General features: G+C 38.8%; 2 protein-coding genes across 2 annotated transcripts; both read right to left on the reverse strand.

The window, feature by feature from the left end:
- Positions 1-1,209: 1,209 nt before the first annotated feature.
- Positions 1,210-7,932, reverse strand: cdc45 (CDC45 cell division cycle 45 homolog (S. cerevisiae)). Its single transcript, XM_018673893.2, has 18 exons — positions 7,756-7,932; positions 7,464-7,523; positions 6,546-6,638; positions 6,312-6,449; positions 5,979-6,125; positions 5,831-5,889; positions 5,707-5,755; positions 5,450-5,511; positions 5,310-5,360; positions 5,011-5,130; positions 4,761-4,892; positions 4,511-4,609; positions 4,250-4,411; positions 3,515-3,653; positions 3,337-3,420; positions 3,114-3,232; positions 2,181-2,257; positions 1,210-1,531 (listed from the first exon to the last, which is right to left on the reverse strand). Exons 1-18 carry the CDS (start codon positions 7,804-7,806, stop codon positions 1,467-1,469), a joined length of 1,707 nt encoding a protein of 568 aa, XP_018529409.1. The 5' UTR covers positions 7,807-7,932; the 3' UTR covers positions 1,210-1,466.
- Positions 7,933-8,914: 982 nt separating this feature from the next.
- plpp5 (phospholipid phosphatase 5) lies at positions 8,915-16,038 on the reverse strand. Its single transcript, XM_018673905.2, has 8 exons — positions 15,865-16,038; positions 14,722-14,857; positions 14,478-14,586; positions 13,883-13,973; positions 13,698-13,761; positions 13,468-13,592; positions 12,985-13,155; positions 8,915-12,310 (listed from the first exon to the last, which is right to left on the reverse strand). Exons 2-8 carry the CDS (start codon positions 14,790-14,792, stop codon positions 12,141-12,143), a joined length of 801 nt encoding a protein of 266 aa, XP_018529421.1. The 5' UTR covers positions 14,793-14,857; positions 15,865-16,038; the 3' UTR covers positions 8,915-12,140.
- Between the last annotated feature and the right edge of the window lie 1,302 nt (positions 16,039-17,340).

Below are 17,340 nucleotides of genomic sequence, written 5' to 3' on the forward strand. Positions count from 1 at the left end.
TCGGTTGTGACTGCCAACAGCAAAAACTCAGCCAGATCTTTGTTTCATGACACAAGTTTCAACTTCCTTTTAACAAATAAGATTCACTGTAGGTTTCTCCAGCCTTGGTGCCCACAAGTAACAATGGTGGTTCTCAGCATGGGTTACTGAGGTAGCTAAAAAAAAAAAAAAAAAAAAAAAAAAAACAACTATGATTTAGTTTTTGCGTGTGGAGTATTAGGTGGATTGTTAACCACCACACTGTATCACCTGTCATGGTAGCAGCAAACAGATGTTTTTGTGTTTTTTGAGGTATACAGATTTAGAACTACTGGATTAAGTATTAGCACCTTCCTAACAGACCAACCAGAGACTGGTGGCATGGTTGCAATTCTTAACTTGGTTAACAAACTATAAAATAAGTGACGGCACGTTTAAGAGCAGGTCAAACTTCCTTATTTCCTTTAGCCTGAGATACAATAGATCACCTTCGACTAATGATCTAACATTATAGGTAAGATTATTCCTGATTTCCCACTGTCCTGTTGTTAAGTGATTAACTTTCCTACAAGTAAGACAGCAGGAAAAAGATGCTGCATATGCATATGTTTATTTGTTTGTGCAGGTGTGTGTTTTTGTACATTCATTAACTGCAGGCGAACCCATGGAGGGAACAGTGAGGGGTTTTGTCCTCTGACTTCAATTTCCAGGTTGTTTATGTTGCCGGTTAATAAATACTAGGTAATATTTAGAGGATGGCATGTCCGCACTCGTTCACTTTGTTTAGAACTTGTCTTGTTTGTTATATTAAGTAATATTGGCATGTCCGTTTTAACTGAATATATGATCACAATACTTGTAAAATAAGGTCTCCTTCAAATTTATCTACAGCACCATGACATTTCCTATCTAAGCTGATGAAAAGGAAATGAAATCAGACATGATTTGGAGAATTTAGAGGAATGTGTGCCTTTTAACTAGACAACCCACTGTCTCCAACCTTTGTGACAGCGAGAAAAGTCCTGCTGAAGTGAAGCACAATGTGGATTTCTCACTCGATGACTGAGAAGCTCAAGTACAACCGAATAATGCCTCGTTTATTTAACACTTCCATAAATTCCAACTAAACCTGAAGGAGAGCTTTGAATCTGTACAAGACAAATGATCTTTCATTTTTCTAAACCAATAAAACTGATGGCAATAAGCAAATGATTTTGGAAAATCTACACATTTAAGTCATTTAATATGATTTATTGAACATGTTTAAAATCTAATGTGGTGAGAACTACTCACATATATAGACAGGAATAAAACACAGGAATTTAAAAGCAGAAATAAGACCTCCACACATTTACAAAAGGACTGTACAATATACATACAAAATCATTAAAACTTTTAAAAACAAAAAGACTTGTACTGGTGACAACATAAATCTCACAGTTCAAGACTCAATCTCGAAACTCATGCTCACGTTCCCTTTGAGTTTCTCATGACAAGAGGGTGATGAGTGCATCCAGAAACTTGCTTCTGTCCTCGGTCTTCAGTTCAATTACTGCAGAGAGGAAGACACAAGTTGAGTGCATTAAGAAAGAGTGCAGCAGCATTTTGTAATGAGAACACTTTCTGTAAGTGATTATCTGTTGGTAGTTTGGAAAAACTGTTTGAAGTGGGAACAATTAGAAATGCTTGAATCTTATTCTACACATGAAGCATTACTGATGTGTTGAAATGCACGTAATGAATGTCACATTTATTTCATGGTGCCTGGTGCTCAGTCACATAATGGACTGCTGCCCGAGTCTGGATGAATAAAAGCTGGACTGTACATTAGACAAATACAAGGCTGCCACCTAGAGTCCAGAGAAGAGACTGACATGTCTGTAACTGACACTGATAAACCTCTGTCAAGGTGCATCAGTGTGTCAGTGTCTGCCAAATTAAATTTACAACCTTTTAAGAGTTATTTTAATACCTCATAGAATTTATTTACCTTTAAGTCACATTTTTGTCTGTACTATCCCGGTGTGTATGAGAATATTTCCTAATATAATAATATAATTATTAGCTGCAGCTAACAGTATTGACTATTTAAAATCTTCTTAAGCCATTTTAAGGGAACGTAAACACAACCCTTTTCAAGACCTGCAGATACCCTGTTAGACACTGTGCAGACTACAAAAGTACATGACACTGTTACTTACTTGATGTGTCGAAGTTGTCATGAAGAGTTCGGGAGCTGGTGCTCTCTGAAGCTTTCTCAAATGCTCGACCAAAGAAACTTATAGAGCACAGAGAAAAGGACAAGAGTTGAGGAAATGAGGGAATAATTGCTCTATACAAAACAAAACAAAGGAAAGGGAAGGCAAGGTTCTGGAGAAAATAGAGCTGAAACAGCCTTTGAAGCTGGAGTGCAGGACTTTTACATATAAATGAACGTCCGTTACATTCAAGCCCTCACTGCCAAACAAGTTCACACAGTGCTGATTAAGTCTATCAGCACCAGGTAAATCTCTTCGTATTTTGCAGTATTGTTTTATATCTGGTGTCTGTGTTAACATTCCCCCGCTCCTGAACCTGAAGCGATGCGTTTCACGTCAACCCGCAATGACAGAAAGACATGATGCTCCGGATTAAAAAAAAAAAAGAAAGAAAGAAACTTGGCATTCAAAGGAAGGATCAGAGTCTAAAAGAGATGCAGCATAAGTACTCAACAACAGTGTTTGTGTATTTACTCTGACTGCCAGATGGGGGAGACAAATGCCCTGCACTGCTGATTCAATATGTTTGACAGATTAAAGATCATTAATTTTGATTGCTGATTTAACGGTTGAATTAACTTCCAGATTCTCAAATGTGAAGGTTTGCAGCTATTTTTTGTTTCCTAAGAGAGTAAATTTTTAAATTTTCTTTCTTTAAATTTTTCTTTGGATGCTGATTGTACCAAAAAATGCTATTTTAATAAGTCAGTTAGTAAGGATGAGGAATCTATTATTTAACTTTTATGCTGAAATGAACATGTCTTAACTGAATCAGCTTCTTAATCAGTATGCTGCACTTTCATTGTTTTGTATATGTTGTTATCATACACCTGAGCTCATCTCATCAGTTTGTTTTTTTTTAACAGGAGGTCTTACTTCTTCTTGTCAGACGTCTCAGACTCCGGTGTGATTCCCACAACTATGACAGTTCCCTTCTCCACGTCCTTGGGAGCAGCCATGATGAGGGGAAGCAGTTTGCAGCGTTTATTCCTCGTCTAAACAACCAAGACACCATGGGTGAGAGAGTGGACAGAGCAATGACAGGGTGATTTCAGTCTACCTCCTTAAACATTCTCAATCAGATCAATCAGAAACTCACAGAATGGACAAAAGCCTTCAGGAGGTATTTGCAGAGCAGAGTCAAGGCCATGGGTTTAGAAAAGAGCTTCACATCAGGAGTTCCCTACAAATGAAACAACAGGAGGAGAGGATTCATCTGAGCAGGATGTCCTGCTAATAAAGAGCCAGACACACGTGAGTCAAACAGACACTCGTACCTCCATGAGGTAGCAGTAGAGGAAGGGTCCCTGCGACAGGATGAGGTTGGTACAGATGCAGCTAGCTACAGTCTGCTGGATAGCAATCAGCTTCTTCTTAGCCAGCTCAATGCCAGAATGCAGACGATCGAGGTTACTCCTGCACAAAGAAAGACACCCACATGTGTGAGCAGAAAGATTTTAGACAGTGAACCAACTAAAACTTAAAGAGACTTTGTGACAACAACGATTGTTTATGTTTACTGCAATTCACAACGTGCAAAACAGGTCTAATTAAATCTTGGTCTTGACCTGTGTCAGACATCATCAGCTGGTGTCATTCATCTGCACTGATCTAATGTTTTGAAAATGCAGCCCTGCTTTGAGACAACACCACCAATGGTTTTTCCTTCCTTCGTCTTCATTGTTTTGGTTTATGCATGTACATGTATGTTTGTTCCCTTAACCTTGATTGGTCAGTGTGTTCTGCATCATTTCTTGTCCTATTCTGATCGACTGGTTTGTAGATGTGGGTCGCAGCAGCTGTCACTCTGAGAATTTGACACCGACTGAATTTTGCAGCAAGTATTCAGCTGTGAAAACTACAAATCAGCCATCAGTAGATATGTCTGACAGAGCAATATGGGATCACTGTTTTGGATTAATGATCACAGATTCTCTCTCAAGACTGTCGACGTACTTCTCAGACAGCCCCAAGATCGCACAGTGTGAGGGGTTTAAGTTTCTGCTACACACCTGGAAAGGGAGTCAAGAGCCTTGATGAAGTTGTCGCTGTCACTCTCATCTTTCTCAGTGCTCTCCAGCAAAGCAGCAGTGGCATGCACCATGTCACTAGCCAGGAAACGGTTCTTAAAGCCAAAGTGAACACCAAACGTCTGGATACGGATATCCTTCATGCTGATAAAGAGGGGAAAACAAAGGCTAATCACTTCAGGTTTTCTGTCAAAAAATGGATGTGACAGAAAGTATCTCTTTAAATCTTTTCTAGAGGCATACCCATATTTATTAGAGGCCTCTTCAATGACGTCTCTTAGGTTCTCTTTGATTGTCATGTCCATGGAATTGAACTTCTGCCGCACTTGTTTCAGTGGTAGCCTGTTACGAGTAACATCAACAAGCATTAGCAAGTAAAACAAGTGAACTCTATTCACATCACAGGCTGACCTCAAATTCAACTCTATAAAAATAAGTAGGTCTGTTGACAGACGTTTCCCTGTTCCCTGCGTATTGATTTCTAGGCACTCACCCCATGTCAGCCAGGAACTCCTGCAGCTTCTTTTGTCCATTTAACGTCCAAAGCTTGAAGCTGCACGACGTGTAACATGAATTACAGATGCTCTCATACAGAGTCCAGTGCTGGTAGAGGGTTAGACGCAGGCTGAAGCAAGAGGTCAAGGAAAACACAAGAAAAAACAAAAAACGACAAAGCTACAAAAGCCTTGTATGAGCGATTACTGCAGTGATTAGCGATGGCATGTCAAATGAATTAAGGATACTCGTATTCAAAGGAGATCCTCATACAGTCGATGGAGAGCGAGTTCTCCTCATCCTCATTTCGGTGGTTATGCCGGGAAACATGTCGCTGCATTGTGGCGATGTCAGTTACGTACTTCATACTAAAAAGGAACAGGGCAGACCAGATTAATTCAGCTGAGGTAAACAACTTGATGCACAACAGTAAATACACCTTGTAACTAATAATGAAGCAAAAATGCATAAATGCAGGGATTTCCTCTGTTTAATTCTAATTACTGCTTTTGAGAATTATGTATTAAAATACTGAAGACATTCTTACTGTGTGATTTTATCATGAACCCACTGGTCTGTCAGTCCAATGATGGCCCACCTGCAAAAAGAAGAAACTACATCTAGGAGTCTGTACAGTGCAACTGTGCATTTCCAACATGTATATGACCATTTGATCAGATAGCTCACCAGAGCATGTCCTTGGTGTCTTTAGTTAACACCCATGCAAGCTCAAAAAACATCATGGCAGCCTGAGAAAAGACAGAAATGAAAACTTCAGAAATACCAACAGAATATGTGTAGTGAACAGCTAAGATTAGCGAATACTCAAACGTGTATGTAGATATAAAACTGTCTTACAATTTGACAGGTTTGTGAAAGTTTAAGACATGCAAATTACTGAATCAAAAAAAAAATAATCTAAATTTTAAAAACTGTCTACTCACAGACGTCCCATGATATTCATACTGCTCATAGTCAAACAAGATTTCCCGCCTGAAAAATAAGTGAGACATTAGAATTTAGAAACTAGTTAAGCACAATTCCCACATATCCTTAAAAACACTTCACCTTCGTGCCTCCCACTCCCTCCTCTCTCGTTGTCTTTCAATTCTCCTCTCAACTGCCCCCTGCAATGACACGATGACAGCCGTTAAAGTCAAGTCCACACTGCTCTGATTCACCTCAGAAGAGTTTTCTAATCCTGCTCAACACATACTTCATCAAATCTCCTCCGTTTGCCAGACGGCTCTGAGCCCCCATCACTCTCATTTCCAGAGTCGTGCCCTTCGTCTTCTTCATCTCTGAAAATATCATCATACGAGGGTACGCCAAGGTCATCATCCTGTTTGATAAGCAGCTTTATCTGCGGACGAGAAGACAGGCGTTTATACACCGTTAAATCCCAGATGTGTGGGCAAAGCAGCACAATTTCCACTGAGATATGGTTTAAAGTTTTGGTACTGCTTACACATGTCAAGGGCTAGACAAGAGAAAACACTCACACATTTCATTATCTATCATTTGAGATGAATTGATCATTATCCATCACCTGGGTGTCATTGTAGACATTGACCACATCTACAGGCCGGTGAGTGTCACAGATGAAGAAGATGGAGTCGTCATCTGGCTGCAGCATCTCAAGGAGGTCGACATTTGCCCCGCAGTTGATGAGAACAAAGTATCGAAACTGAAACGCAACAAAATCCATAATAACCTTAACAGTTCTTCCTCATATGCTTCTGTCATATACTCATGTGTAAGCTCAGGTCTGATTTTAACATACCTGCTCTTTGTGTTCAAGGAAGGCAGTGCCAAGGTCCTGCCAGCCTGTGACCGGCACAAGTGTATACTGGACCTGGTCACAGTGGAACAGCGCCTGGTAAAGAGATAGGAGAAGATTCAGAAATGATTGCGTGATTTAGTAATTCATCAATAGCCTTTCAATGACAAATATGAAAACAAGAACACTGAATCTTAAGCCACTGAAGAACAAGCACCCATGAATTTGGTCTCAGATATGTGCTTTAATAAGATATAAATTTGCTGTGTTTTACGCCATCTTAAGTGTACAGCTAGTAGTATTTAATTTCTATGCTCTCATGTTAACAAGCTTCAACAGATCACCGTCCAGCGCCCTGTGCCAAAGAACTTTAAGCCTTGAGATCCTCTTAAAATTTAAAAGCACACACATCAGTTACTGCATAAAATAACCACTACAGAAGGAAGGAGCTCCACTGTAATGTATTATTCTATCACAGAAGAACTGTACCAACAATTACTGTCATTATCAATGCGTCTGACAATTATTTTCTTTAAGAATCTCCTAATTGTTCAGGGTCAGAAAGTACTGAAAAGGCCCATCATTATTTCCTGAAGGCCGAGTGACCATATTCAAGTTGTTTTTGTTGGGCCAAAAACATAAACACGTTGAGTTTAGTGTCACAGAAAACTAGGGCAAAAGGCAAAACTAGCAAAACCTAAATAAATTATTAAGGCGATAAACAGCTGCCACTTAATTATCAGTCGACTGACCAACGGTTTTGTCTCCAGAGTTTTTATCTGTTTTTGGGTGCCTGGTAGAAACAATTCAACTACCATGTGCAGGATAGCAAGGGTTAGTGAGGATCAGTAAGAGCCCAACAAGACACTGAACACAGGTAACAGGAGCTAATGCTTGCTGACAGCTGGCAGAGTATCTTACCTGTAATATCTTACAGGCGCAGAGGGCGTCGATGTCTGATGACACCAGGAGAGCGACTCTCTGTAAGCAAAGTGACGTACAACAGATAGCTTTTAGTTACATTACAAAGTCAATAAGATAATGCCACATTTGATGGTGGGTTTCAGACAACTTTATGTCTTCACCTACGCAAACACCCCATGAGAAAAGCAGAAAACGGAGAACCGGTCGACGTGTGTTGTAAGTTAAGTTTCATTTAACCCAGTTCAATTGAGCTAACCTGACGTTACACTCGGAAAACGCGGAAACTTACCTGGTTGGCGACAACTTCATAAAATTCCTTTCTTATGTCTGAGATGAACATTTTAAAAACTTTTAAAGAGGAGAAAACCGCAATCCAGTGACCCTAAGGAGGCACGTACAGCGACCTGTTCAGGTTTGTTGTCAGTACCCGAGCGCTTTCTGCTGCAGAAATGTGGCGCCAAATCAGCACGTCACATCCCAACCAATCACTGAGGAGGAAAGTACCGTACGTCATACGTTCGACGAGACGCCATCACGTTCAGTAAAACAAAGCTGCTACAAACAAAGAAGACAAACCCAAAAGAGGAACCTGCCAAAACAGAGGCAACCACGCGGAAATTTATACTGATTCCTGGAAAATTATTTTTGATTAGAAAGTTATAATGTCCACTTCTGGGAGCTGGGGATTTTGACAACCTGATGAGGCATTTACACACTACAATTACATAGATTACACATTTTCAGTTTTGGGGCTCAATATCTCTGATCACACAGCTTACAGGTAAAATAAGAGAATAGAAAATTATAAGAATAATAATTAAAATCACCAATACATTTTGTTACATTAAATTACATAAACGTGAATTAAAAAGGGGTTTGTATTTCCCCAAGAGAGCTGCATCCCAGGCAATACGCAGAGGGATGGGTTAATTTAAAAAATAAATAAATAAAATAAAATCTGAAAAAATTACACACTTGGTGGCTATATTGATAAATTTTCTAGGGGGTCGAGGTTGCATTAGGTAGTTCAACTTCTCCAGATTTGTTTAACAATGTTTGATTCAGTGTAGGCCTGCACAAGAATTATTATTTTGATTTCAGGTTTGACAATCCCACTTGTTAAACTGTTAAAACTAGGAAATGACTTGACAGTATTAACATTAAAGCAATAATAAATACATCATCGGAAAATATGAAAATGTAAAGATTGCAGCTTTAAAATTATGTAAAAATGCTGCTTTCCTGCACACTTGCATTGCTGTGACCCAAGATGCTTTATAATTTGACTAATACATTTGTAATAATAATTTTAATAATAGTTTTTTATCCACTTTTCTATGTATCCTTTACTATAAAGTTCATACTGTCTAAAGCAAGTGCATGTAATCATCATACATACTCAAAGCCAACATTGCTGATTCAAAAGGAAATAAGCAAAGGACAGCATGTACTGCAAGATTATTTAGAAACATTATTTAGTGCCACCTAAAGATCCATTAAAAGCATCACAACATGTACAATCAGGATACTGTATCAGCATGAGTGGCTGCTGTATGGTCCTACAAGCCAAGGCAAATTATGATGAGCATGACATAAATAATGCAAACAAATATGTTTTCATAGAATTCCTCATCATGACAGCAGATTTGAAGCAGAGCAGACATGATCAACAACCGGATACAGTATACATGTACTGATAATCATAATCAAAAATGGATGGAAATGTCAGGATTTGGAAGGATGTAATGAGGAAAATATAATGCAATGTAGCTGTGAAACATGCAGGATTTTAAAAAAATGCAGCAGAGTCTAATGAACCTTTTTTTGTCTGAAAGGTGCCCTTAAACCCATGTGCCCACAACAAATATGGTTCCTATTTTCATGAAATAACATTATCACATTTAAGGTAAACAAACAAATATTCAAATTTCAAGTAAACTCCTACATGCCCCAGAATTAAATACACCTAGTCCTGTACATCATCTCATAAATACCTGTAAGATTGACCAAGTAAATTAAAGATATTTATCTCAAAGGTCTGTAAAAAGTGAGATTTTTCCTCCTCTTGTGTTGTCCCTCAGTTATAAATTTTACACTTTCCCTACAGAAATCTTCACATTGACAATTAAATTAATGGAAAATAAATGAACAAGTTTTTTCTGAGGTAAAGAAAGGCAGCATGCCACATTTAAACATCATGAAGTATCTTCACAGATGAATCCTATACACTGTAAAGCAATAAAAAAGTAAAGATTCAAAACAAAATTAACGTGACAGAGAGCATACACTGTTACATGCAGTATATCTTCCATTCATTGACAGAGAGCCATAAAGCAATGTAGTAAACAAAGGCACAAATTCATCTGTTTTTTTTCTGCCAAGTTTGGTCTGAAACCGCTGCGATCCAGCCACTTTAAGCTTGATTCACAGCAATGAGCAAAAAGTGCTTTGACCCAGCAAAACTTTGGCTGGTTTCCCAAGCAAATAAAAAAAGAGGAGGTTTGGTTGTCTCTCATGTTTCAACCTGCATTAAACAGTCACACCAAAGTAAATTTTTACACCTTTTTCCTACGCAAAAGCAAAATAATTATGGGATAAAACGGAAAACAGAGAGATCACAAATAAGCAAAACTCTGCATTCAAGCATTCTCATAAGCATTCACTCACTTAAATGAAAGTAGGTGAAGACTTCCAGAGAAAAATAACAAACCACCAAACTTCACATGCCAACAAAACTATTAACAGGGTAGAAAACCTGACCAGCAGGAGCGCTGGGAGGCTAGCACCATCACCTGGAGAGGTTATAGTCCAACCCCACTCAGGTTGATCAGAAAGATCCGGCTCCGCTGTAATGACAAAAAACCCAACCCCTGTACACTTCCTCTCTCGACTCACTTCAGGTGAGTTGGCAGCGGAGCCAGAAGAGTGTGCAGTGACAAAAAACAGACCTACATTAAGCCTGAGACCACTGATGTAGGAAAAACACTTATCTCATAGTTGTTTTACAGTCATATGAACCCTGTGATGATATTAGTAGATGTGCTGTCCAGTTAGTTCATCGACTGTGTTTGTCGTAAAGGATTAAAATACAGCAGGCACTGCAAAAACTGTGAGGAGAGTTGAGTGGAACTGCTACATCGGGATATTACACTGAGGACTGGACTTGTCTGTGAATGGAAACATTCATGATACACTAGAGGAAGACAGAGAGATTTAAAGCACTCGAGATGGAGGCAGCACAGCAAAACTGCAGCGACTAAAGATGCAAAGCTGACAAAGTTGTTTTTGACCTGCCTTTGAATGTAACTGAGGTGGTTACTTTTAGAAAGGGGTGGGTGATGTGACAGTATATACTGAGATAACATATAAAATTTAGATGTTTATACTGTGGTAACTATCTAACTATAAAATACAAATATTCCATATTTTCCTTATTCATCATATCATAGCCTCATGAAAAGACCAAAACCCAACTGCCTTTGTAGCTGAAGCCAGACTATTTCTATGTGCCATAGACTACTACAGCACTGGAATGTTTGCTAAAAAGAGCGGTGCCCAGCTGTTTAAGGGGTTCTTTAATCCTACTTTAAACATTAAAACAACACATTTCATGACTTTTTTTTTAAAGATTAAAGAGGAGTGAATGTGTTTGAGGCAGAGTGCCACAGACACCATTGGAAAGTCAAAGTATTCTGAGACATATTAACACATTGTGGGCTTTGACAATAAGAAAAATATAGAATACTGCCAGCTTTATGCTTTTATATCTCTGATTGTGTGAGGTCATTACAGGTATTGCTGTAAACCACTAAGCTGGACTACTTGATGGCAATGTAAAATTTTCTTCTGACTGTAGCATCAGCGTGATGAAGTATCTTGAATTCATGTTCTTAATTTTCACAGACAATCTGTCTGGTTATTTTACCCATTAATCATTTTTCACACAAAATATATCATGATATACAAGAACATATACCATGACAAAAGATTTTATCCATGTCACCCACCCCTTTCAGATATGAACAGCCCATATCAACACCTCTTACTTCCCCTGCTTCCCTCTGATAAATTACATATTATAAAGTTGCAAATTTACAAAACAATCACAAAATAGTGCCCCTACACGAGAAACTGTCACAGCAGCTGAGCCAGAGATTGATGGGCAGTGGACTATTAGTGCAGTGCTTGTGTCGTTGACTGGCTCAGCTGTTGTGAGTATTTAAAGTCATGTGATCTATAGGCACAATACACAGGGTGTGTGGGGGCTGGGCCATATGGAAAACGATGTCATGACCTCCAGCACTGAAACATCCGGTAATTAATGACATCATTCTAGGATTTGGAAACACACGCTTCAGGCTGACAGTGTGGCTGATGTCCACCACACTGGACTGTTAAAATGTAGTTGTTATTTTCCGCAACTCTCAAGTGTTTCAGAAACCATTCAATAGAAATCTGACTCGGTGATGAGTTTGTAATTTCAGTTTAGAAAGCAAACCGTGCGCCACCATACAAAAAGAAAAACTCCCACAATACATTTACAATGATCGACGACAAACAATAACTACTGATATACTGCCCAGCCCTAAGGGTGTGAAAACCAGAATTAGAATGATTACCATGTAACCCAGTATAAACTACACCAGTTAAGAGTATTTGCCGGTTACAGCTGTTCTACAGGGGCAGGATGTAGTTGGAGTTGGCCAGCTTGCGTTCTTGTGCGGCAGGAACAGTCTCTCTGTGGCGCAGAGGTCTGTGGCAGTCGGGGTCCTGAAGTGGAGGGTAGTGTTGTCTGTAACACAGCCAGGCGAAGGCGAGACCCAAGAGAGAACCCACTAATACATCTATGTGGAGGAGAGAGGAGATAAGAGACATCGGTTTTGAGGATTTTGATTCCACAGCTTCCCGCTAGTGCCTTCTGAGCCAACTTCAGAACCTTTAATGAACATGACCACATATTAAATACATAAAAAATGTATGTACAGCTAAATGCTAACACAGGAGGAAGCTGGGGAGGTGGAGCAGATTAAATTCCTAAGAGCAGGCAGCAGATTGGCAGTGAGGATGCAGATCTCAGTGTTGTTGTATGCAGACTGAAAGGGCACCACATGTTTAAACAAACCACCTATTATGAGATATTGTGTATCATGGACATACATGCCTGGAGAATGGATGGAAAGTGACCATAAAATTATTTGAATGTTTGCCTGAAGCACTGTGAGGATCTATAAATCTAAGAACAGTGTGGACATAAAAACAGTGGGTAAAAAAACATGAAAATCCCACCTGGTTCTCATCCTTTGTTAATGTTTCGTCTTATAGGTTCCTTGTGTAAAATATCTTTATGTTGGTGCAAATAAGAGGTGAAAGAAAAATTCACAACATCTCTAGCAGCTGTCGTGATAAAATGAGTGCTTATTTTAATTTTATTCCTTCCTGTTTGCTAATGTACTGCGAATGTGCAAATGTCTACCACGTGATGCTTTGTGCTGGTCTAAACTCTCTCTGTGGCTCTGACCTTGCCAGTGGTGTTTGTAGTCACAGGTTCTGGAGAGGGCAATCACAGTCGCGATGAGCAAAGGGGTGAGGAAGGCACACAGCCGCCACGCTCTGCCCTGGCCCACTGCGTTGAAGCAGCGCAGCTTTCCTGCGATGTAAAGTGCTGTGAAACCCAAACCTGCAAAGGCAACTGGGAGCAGAGAGAAAAGATCAAAGAGACGATCAGAGCCAGGAGGAGTTTTACACAGAAACACTGTGAAAGCAACAAAAAGAGAAGGGGCATGGATTAGAGATGGGGAGACACTTTTTAGAGTAATGTGATGATGCACTCTTGCTCGTACAAAATAAGAGCCTGGGGGCAAAAACACACTTATGCACATCTATTTTCAGATGTATCATATGCCCCCCTGCACTGCTTTTACAATTGTTTGCTCTCTTTGTTGCCTGCTGATGAAAATGTACCAGCTACAGAGACATGATTGCACATAAGAGCCTCTCTTACAGGAAGAGTGTCCACTGGGAAAGCTCTTCCTGCCCTCCATGACAACATCTGGGTCACCGCTGCAGCGCAGCTCCAGGTTCATCTGACCGTCTGGGAAACAGCGGTAGAAGAAGTCTGGTCGTGGCCTGAGGGATGAGACACAGGGAACACAAAGGACAAATTTAGTTTTTCATCCACTGTAACACTGGCTGACATTATGACCTGCTATGTTGTGTAGAGTCAGTGTTTACCTGCCAACAACAAGTTTGATGACATTGGTGAAAACTCCATTAAGCACCAGAGTCAGAGTCACAGCTGGATGACAAAACAGAAACAGAACTGAATCATGAAAAAGACAAGTCAACTCAAATGAGCTAGTCAACATATATTAGCACATTAAAAACCAAAAACATGTGTGCAGCTGTCACTTTCTTACCCAGGGAGGCTTCTTTCATATCCCCTCGCTCTGCCCTCTTCATGGAGGTGAAAACCACGATTACAATCAGCGGGGTGAAAACTGCCACGCTCTGATGCAGACAAAAAAAAGAGGAGAACATAACAACTCTAATCTATTTAGAGCCAAATTAAAAGACTGCTCCTGTGATTTTGTATTGCACCCCTATAATATTGTCAGAATCACAATAGACTGTTGAAAAAAAAAGATGAAAATTTATGCAGCCAGAATTTCTGTCCTTTTTATTGCATTTGTTCTTCTTCTTTGTCAACATTTGGTGCCTACATTACCCACAATTCAAAAGATCCACTGCAGTTCTTAATTACACAATGACACAGACATTTTTGACAAAAATATTCACTGAGGTAGATTATTTCTCCTCGACCATCATGTCTGTGCAAATTGACTTTAAAACTGCAATGAAACCAGTGATTGTGTGGATATTAATCTAAAAACTGATATGTTTTGGATAATGTTTAGTAAAGTGATAAATTGGTACACTGAAACAATAGTGTGGTTCACATAAGATAAGCTGATCCAGTGTAACTCACAAACATGAAGATAATATATTACTTACAAACATGAGAAAGGTGGGCACATGGTCATTATCCACACGATGGAATTTATACAACCACATCTCCTCTGGCTGGATCTCACGGTAGAAAGGAGGAAGCCGCTCTGTCACACTAAATGTAGCAGAGGAGAGTTATGTTGGTGTTTATTTTTCAACAATAAAAAAAAACATAGTAACTGCATCTCAGTTAATGGATCCATAAAGCAATGTTTCAAATGCAATTATACTCAAAGGAGGACACACTTACAGGAACACCACCAGCAACGCTATCCGGATGGAAATTTCCGAGAGGAAACCACGAAGCAGCCTCCCCTTCATTTTGTTTTCTCAGAGTGGACTTCAGTCAACAGCAAACATCATCACCCCACCTTCTTTTAACTTAACTGGGACATAAGAAATTGTAGAGATTAGTTTTATTTTAATGTGTCATTAGTCTAACTCAATACCAACTCAAACATCAATACCTACCACTAAAATCTGCAATTCTGATTAATTATATGAGGAAAAATAAACTGTCTTTTCTTTGTCTGGGCACTTTGTTTTCCACTTCTAAGACCCTCCACACCCACACAAGTGTTTACAGATATTCCACTGGACAGACCTGTTTTCAGGGCTGTGTGAGGAAGTACAGAGTTGAGTTGGTTATTGTGAATAAAACACATGGTATGCAGAGAAACAGATAAACATGATAACGATACAAATGAAACCGTCTAAACTAAAACCAAGTAATCAAAAGTAAACCTCTCCAAAAAAGAAGGCACTGAGTAATGAAGGGCCCCACCTTAACTGATATTGCTCTTTAGTGGCTCCAATTTATAAACAATATGCCCAGTTAATATAAAGAAAACCTATAGTTTTTAAGGCCCCAGGATCCAGCTTTAACCACTTCAGCAGTGGTTACTGACCCTAGCCCCTTAGTTTTCACTTGTCTCTAGGAAAAAGGAAAAAAACCTACTAAAAATCTATCAAATCAGAGAGCTATTCACCTTTCTGCAATGTATCTCCACCACTTTTATTCTGAATATTAGTCAGGTGAAATATTATTAAAGATAATGTTGATTATCTTTCAGGTATCCCTGTCTAAAACCCCGATATTTAGGCCAACATGCTGCACCTGCGCCCTCCACTTCCAGGTAATACCCATATTTAGAAGCTGTTATTTAACTGGGTACGACATTAAAACCGTTTATTAATGATGCCAAGGCTACATGTACCAGCCTGCCTGCCTCTGTCAGCACAGAAAACAAGACAGACGAGGTAAAACCAAGTCCCTCTGCTACAGAAACAAGATGATAGCAGACTGAGCTAGGCTAGTTAGCAACATCTGTCAAACAAGACATCTGGAGCATTTCCGATTTGTCAGAGAGAGAATCTCTAGTTCGGTACTAACCTTAAAGAGGTCGCTGTTTTTATCTTTTTATCCTCATGTTAACATGTACCGCAACACAAACCAGGCCTCGATATCCTCTCCCACTGCCGACGGTGGAAGTCGTACATTTGAGGACTTGAGATAAACGGGGATGCCACGGAGGAGATGAGCGCTGTGTGAAACCAACGGTTAGCATCAAAGCCACTTCTGGTTTAGGATTTTCAAAATAAAAGTGTGTAGTCTAACCATAGTCAATGAGTTCAACGAAACCAGAAAGACAACCAAAGTAACAAACACTGACAAAAATAATCTCAACTCTTTCACTGTTTTGAACAATAAATGAAAGGAAAAATACTAAATATGCCTTGATAATGTGTTTTTCTAAATAATAATGATATTAAATTCTCTTTAAATATCATTATACAATTCCCAAGATTAAAGCTAAATTAAATAACATTTTCTCTTGATCATCAAATCAAATTATAAGATTTTCAAGAAATATGTGTTTTTTTAAGAAGTAAGCACATTAAACACATTTTTAGAGCCGTGGTGGTCTAGTTAGTGTTAATCAAAAACCTCGAAATAAATTGATAGATGGCCACTGTACTAATTCATGATGCACCATGTGGCACCATTTTTTATTCTATAAGTACTGGAGGTTTTTTTTTTTAAATGAATAACTACATGACAAAAATAGTATTATGAATTTGAGATATTGAAAATTAAAGAGCTCTGTAGTGCTTTATAAACCGGAAATGGTTGCGCAGATGATTTTATCTGCCTTGACGAGAGGATGCAAGAAGCCACGTCACGTTATAGAGAGCCATCTAGAGGTTCAACAAAGAAAAAGGAAAAAAGCTATGAAATGGAAACGGATGCAAAGAAAATCTATGTTACATTTCTTCTAGTTTCACAAAAATAAAGCGATGTACATTTACCTTTTACACTTGGTAGCACTTTTATTTAAGTTAATCCCTCATCATTGACACACTAACGCACTGACTAATAATGAACTGTTTTATTTCCACTAACCATGGAATCAACATTATTTTTAATTTATTTAAAGTGAATGCAAATAACGTTTATCATCATTATTGACTACTTTCTCAATTAATCCATTAATGGCTTTGTCTACTAAAAAAAAAAAAAAAAAGAGAGAAAAGCGGCCACTATAATTTCCCAAAGCCCAAAATAATGTGTTCATATCACAAGATTTATTTGACTCAAAAATCCAAAAATATTTAGTTTGCAATCAGACATGACAAAGAAAAGAATCAAACCATCACATTTGAGAAGATTTAACCACCAAATGTTTGGAGTTTTTGTTTGAAAAATGTTTGAAATTATTAATTTATAATGAGGATAGTTGCCAATTAATTGTCTGTTGATGACTGCAGTTCTAATTTTTTTTTTCATCCGTCTTACTCAATTGTCATCTGTTTGGTAAAAATATGGTAGAAAATCTGGCTAAACACTTAAACAAGAGGGTCGGTCTAT

Source organism: Lates calcarifer, linkage group LG13 (genome assembly GCF_001640805.2).
Source record: "Lates calcarifer isolate ASB-BC8 linkage group LG13, TLL_Latcal_v3, whole genome shotgun sequence".
Taxonomy (NCBI): Eukaryota; Metazoa; Chordata; class Actinopteri; family Centropomidae; genus Lates; species Lates calcarifer.

Coding starts and splice junctions, on each gene's coding strand:
- cdc45 (XM_018673893.2), bottom strand. CDS start 7,806: ATGTTCATCTCAGACATAAGAAAGGAATTTTATGAAGTTGTCGCCAAC. Junction 4,893..5,010: donor AGGATCTCCTTTGAATACGA/GTATCCTTAATT, acceptor CTCTTGCTTCAG/CCTGCGTCTAACCCTCTACC. Junction 4,610..4,760: donor GAGTTCCTGGCTGACATGGG/GTGAGTGCCTAG, acceptor TACTCGTAACAG/GCTACCACTGAAACAAGTGC.
- plpp5 (XM_018673905.2), bottom strand. CDS start 14,792: ATGAAGGGGAGGCTGCTTCGTGGTTTCCTCTCGGAAATTTCCATCCGG. Junction 13,762..13,882: donor TATGAAAGAAGCCTCCCTGG/GTAAGAAAGTGA, acceptor TTTGTCATCCAG/CTGTGACTCTGACTCTGGTG. Junction 13,156..13,467: donor TCCCAGTGGACACTCTTCCT/GTAAGAGAGGCT, acceptor CTCTGCTCCCAG/TTGCCTTTGCAGGTTTGGGT.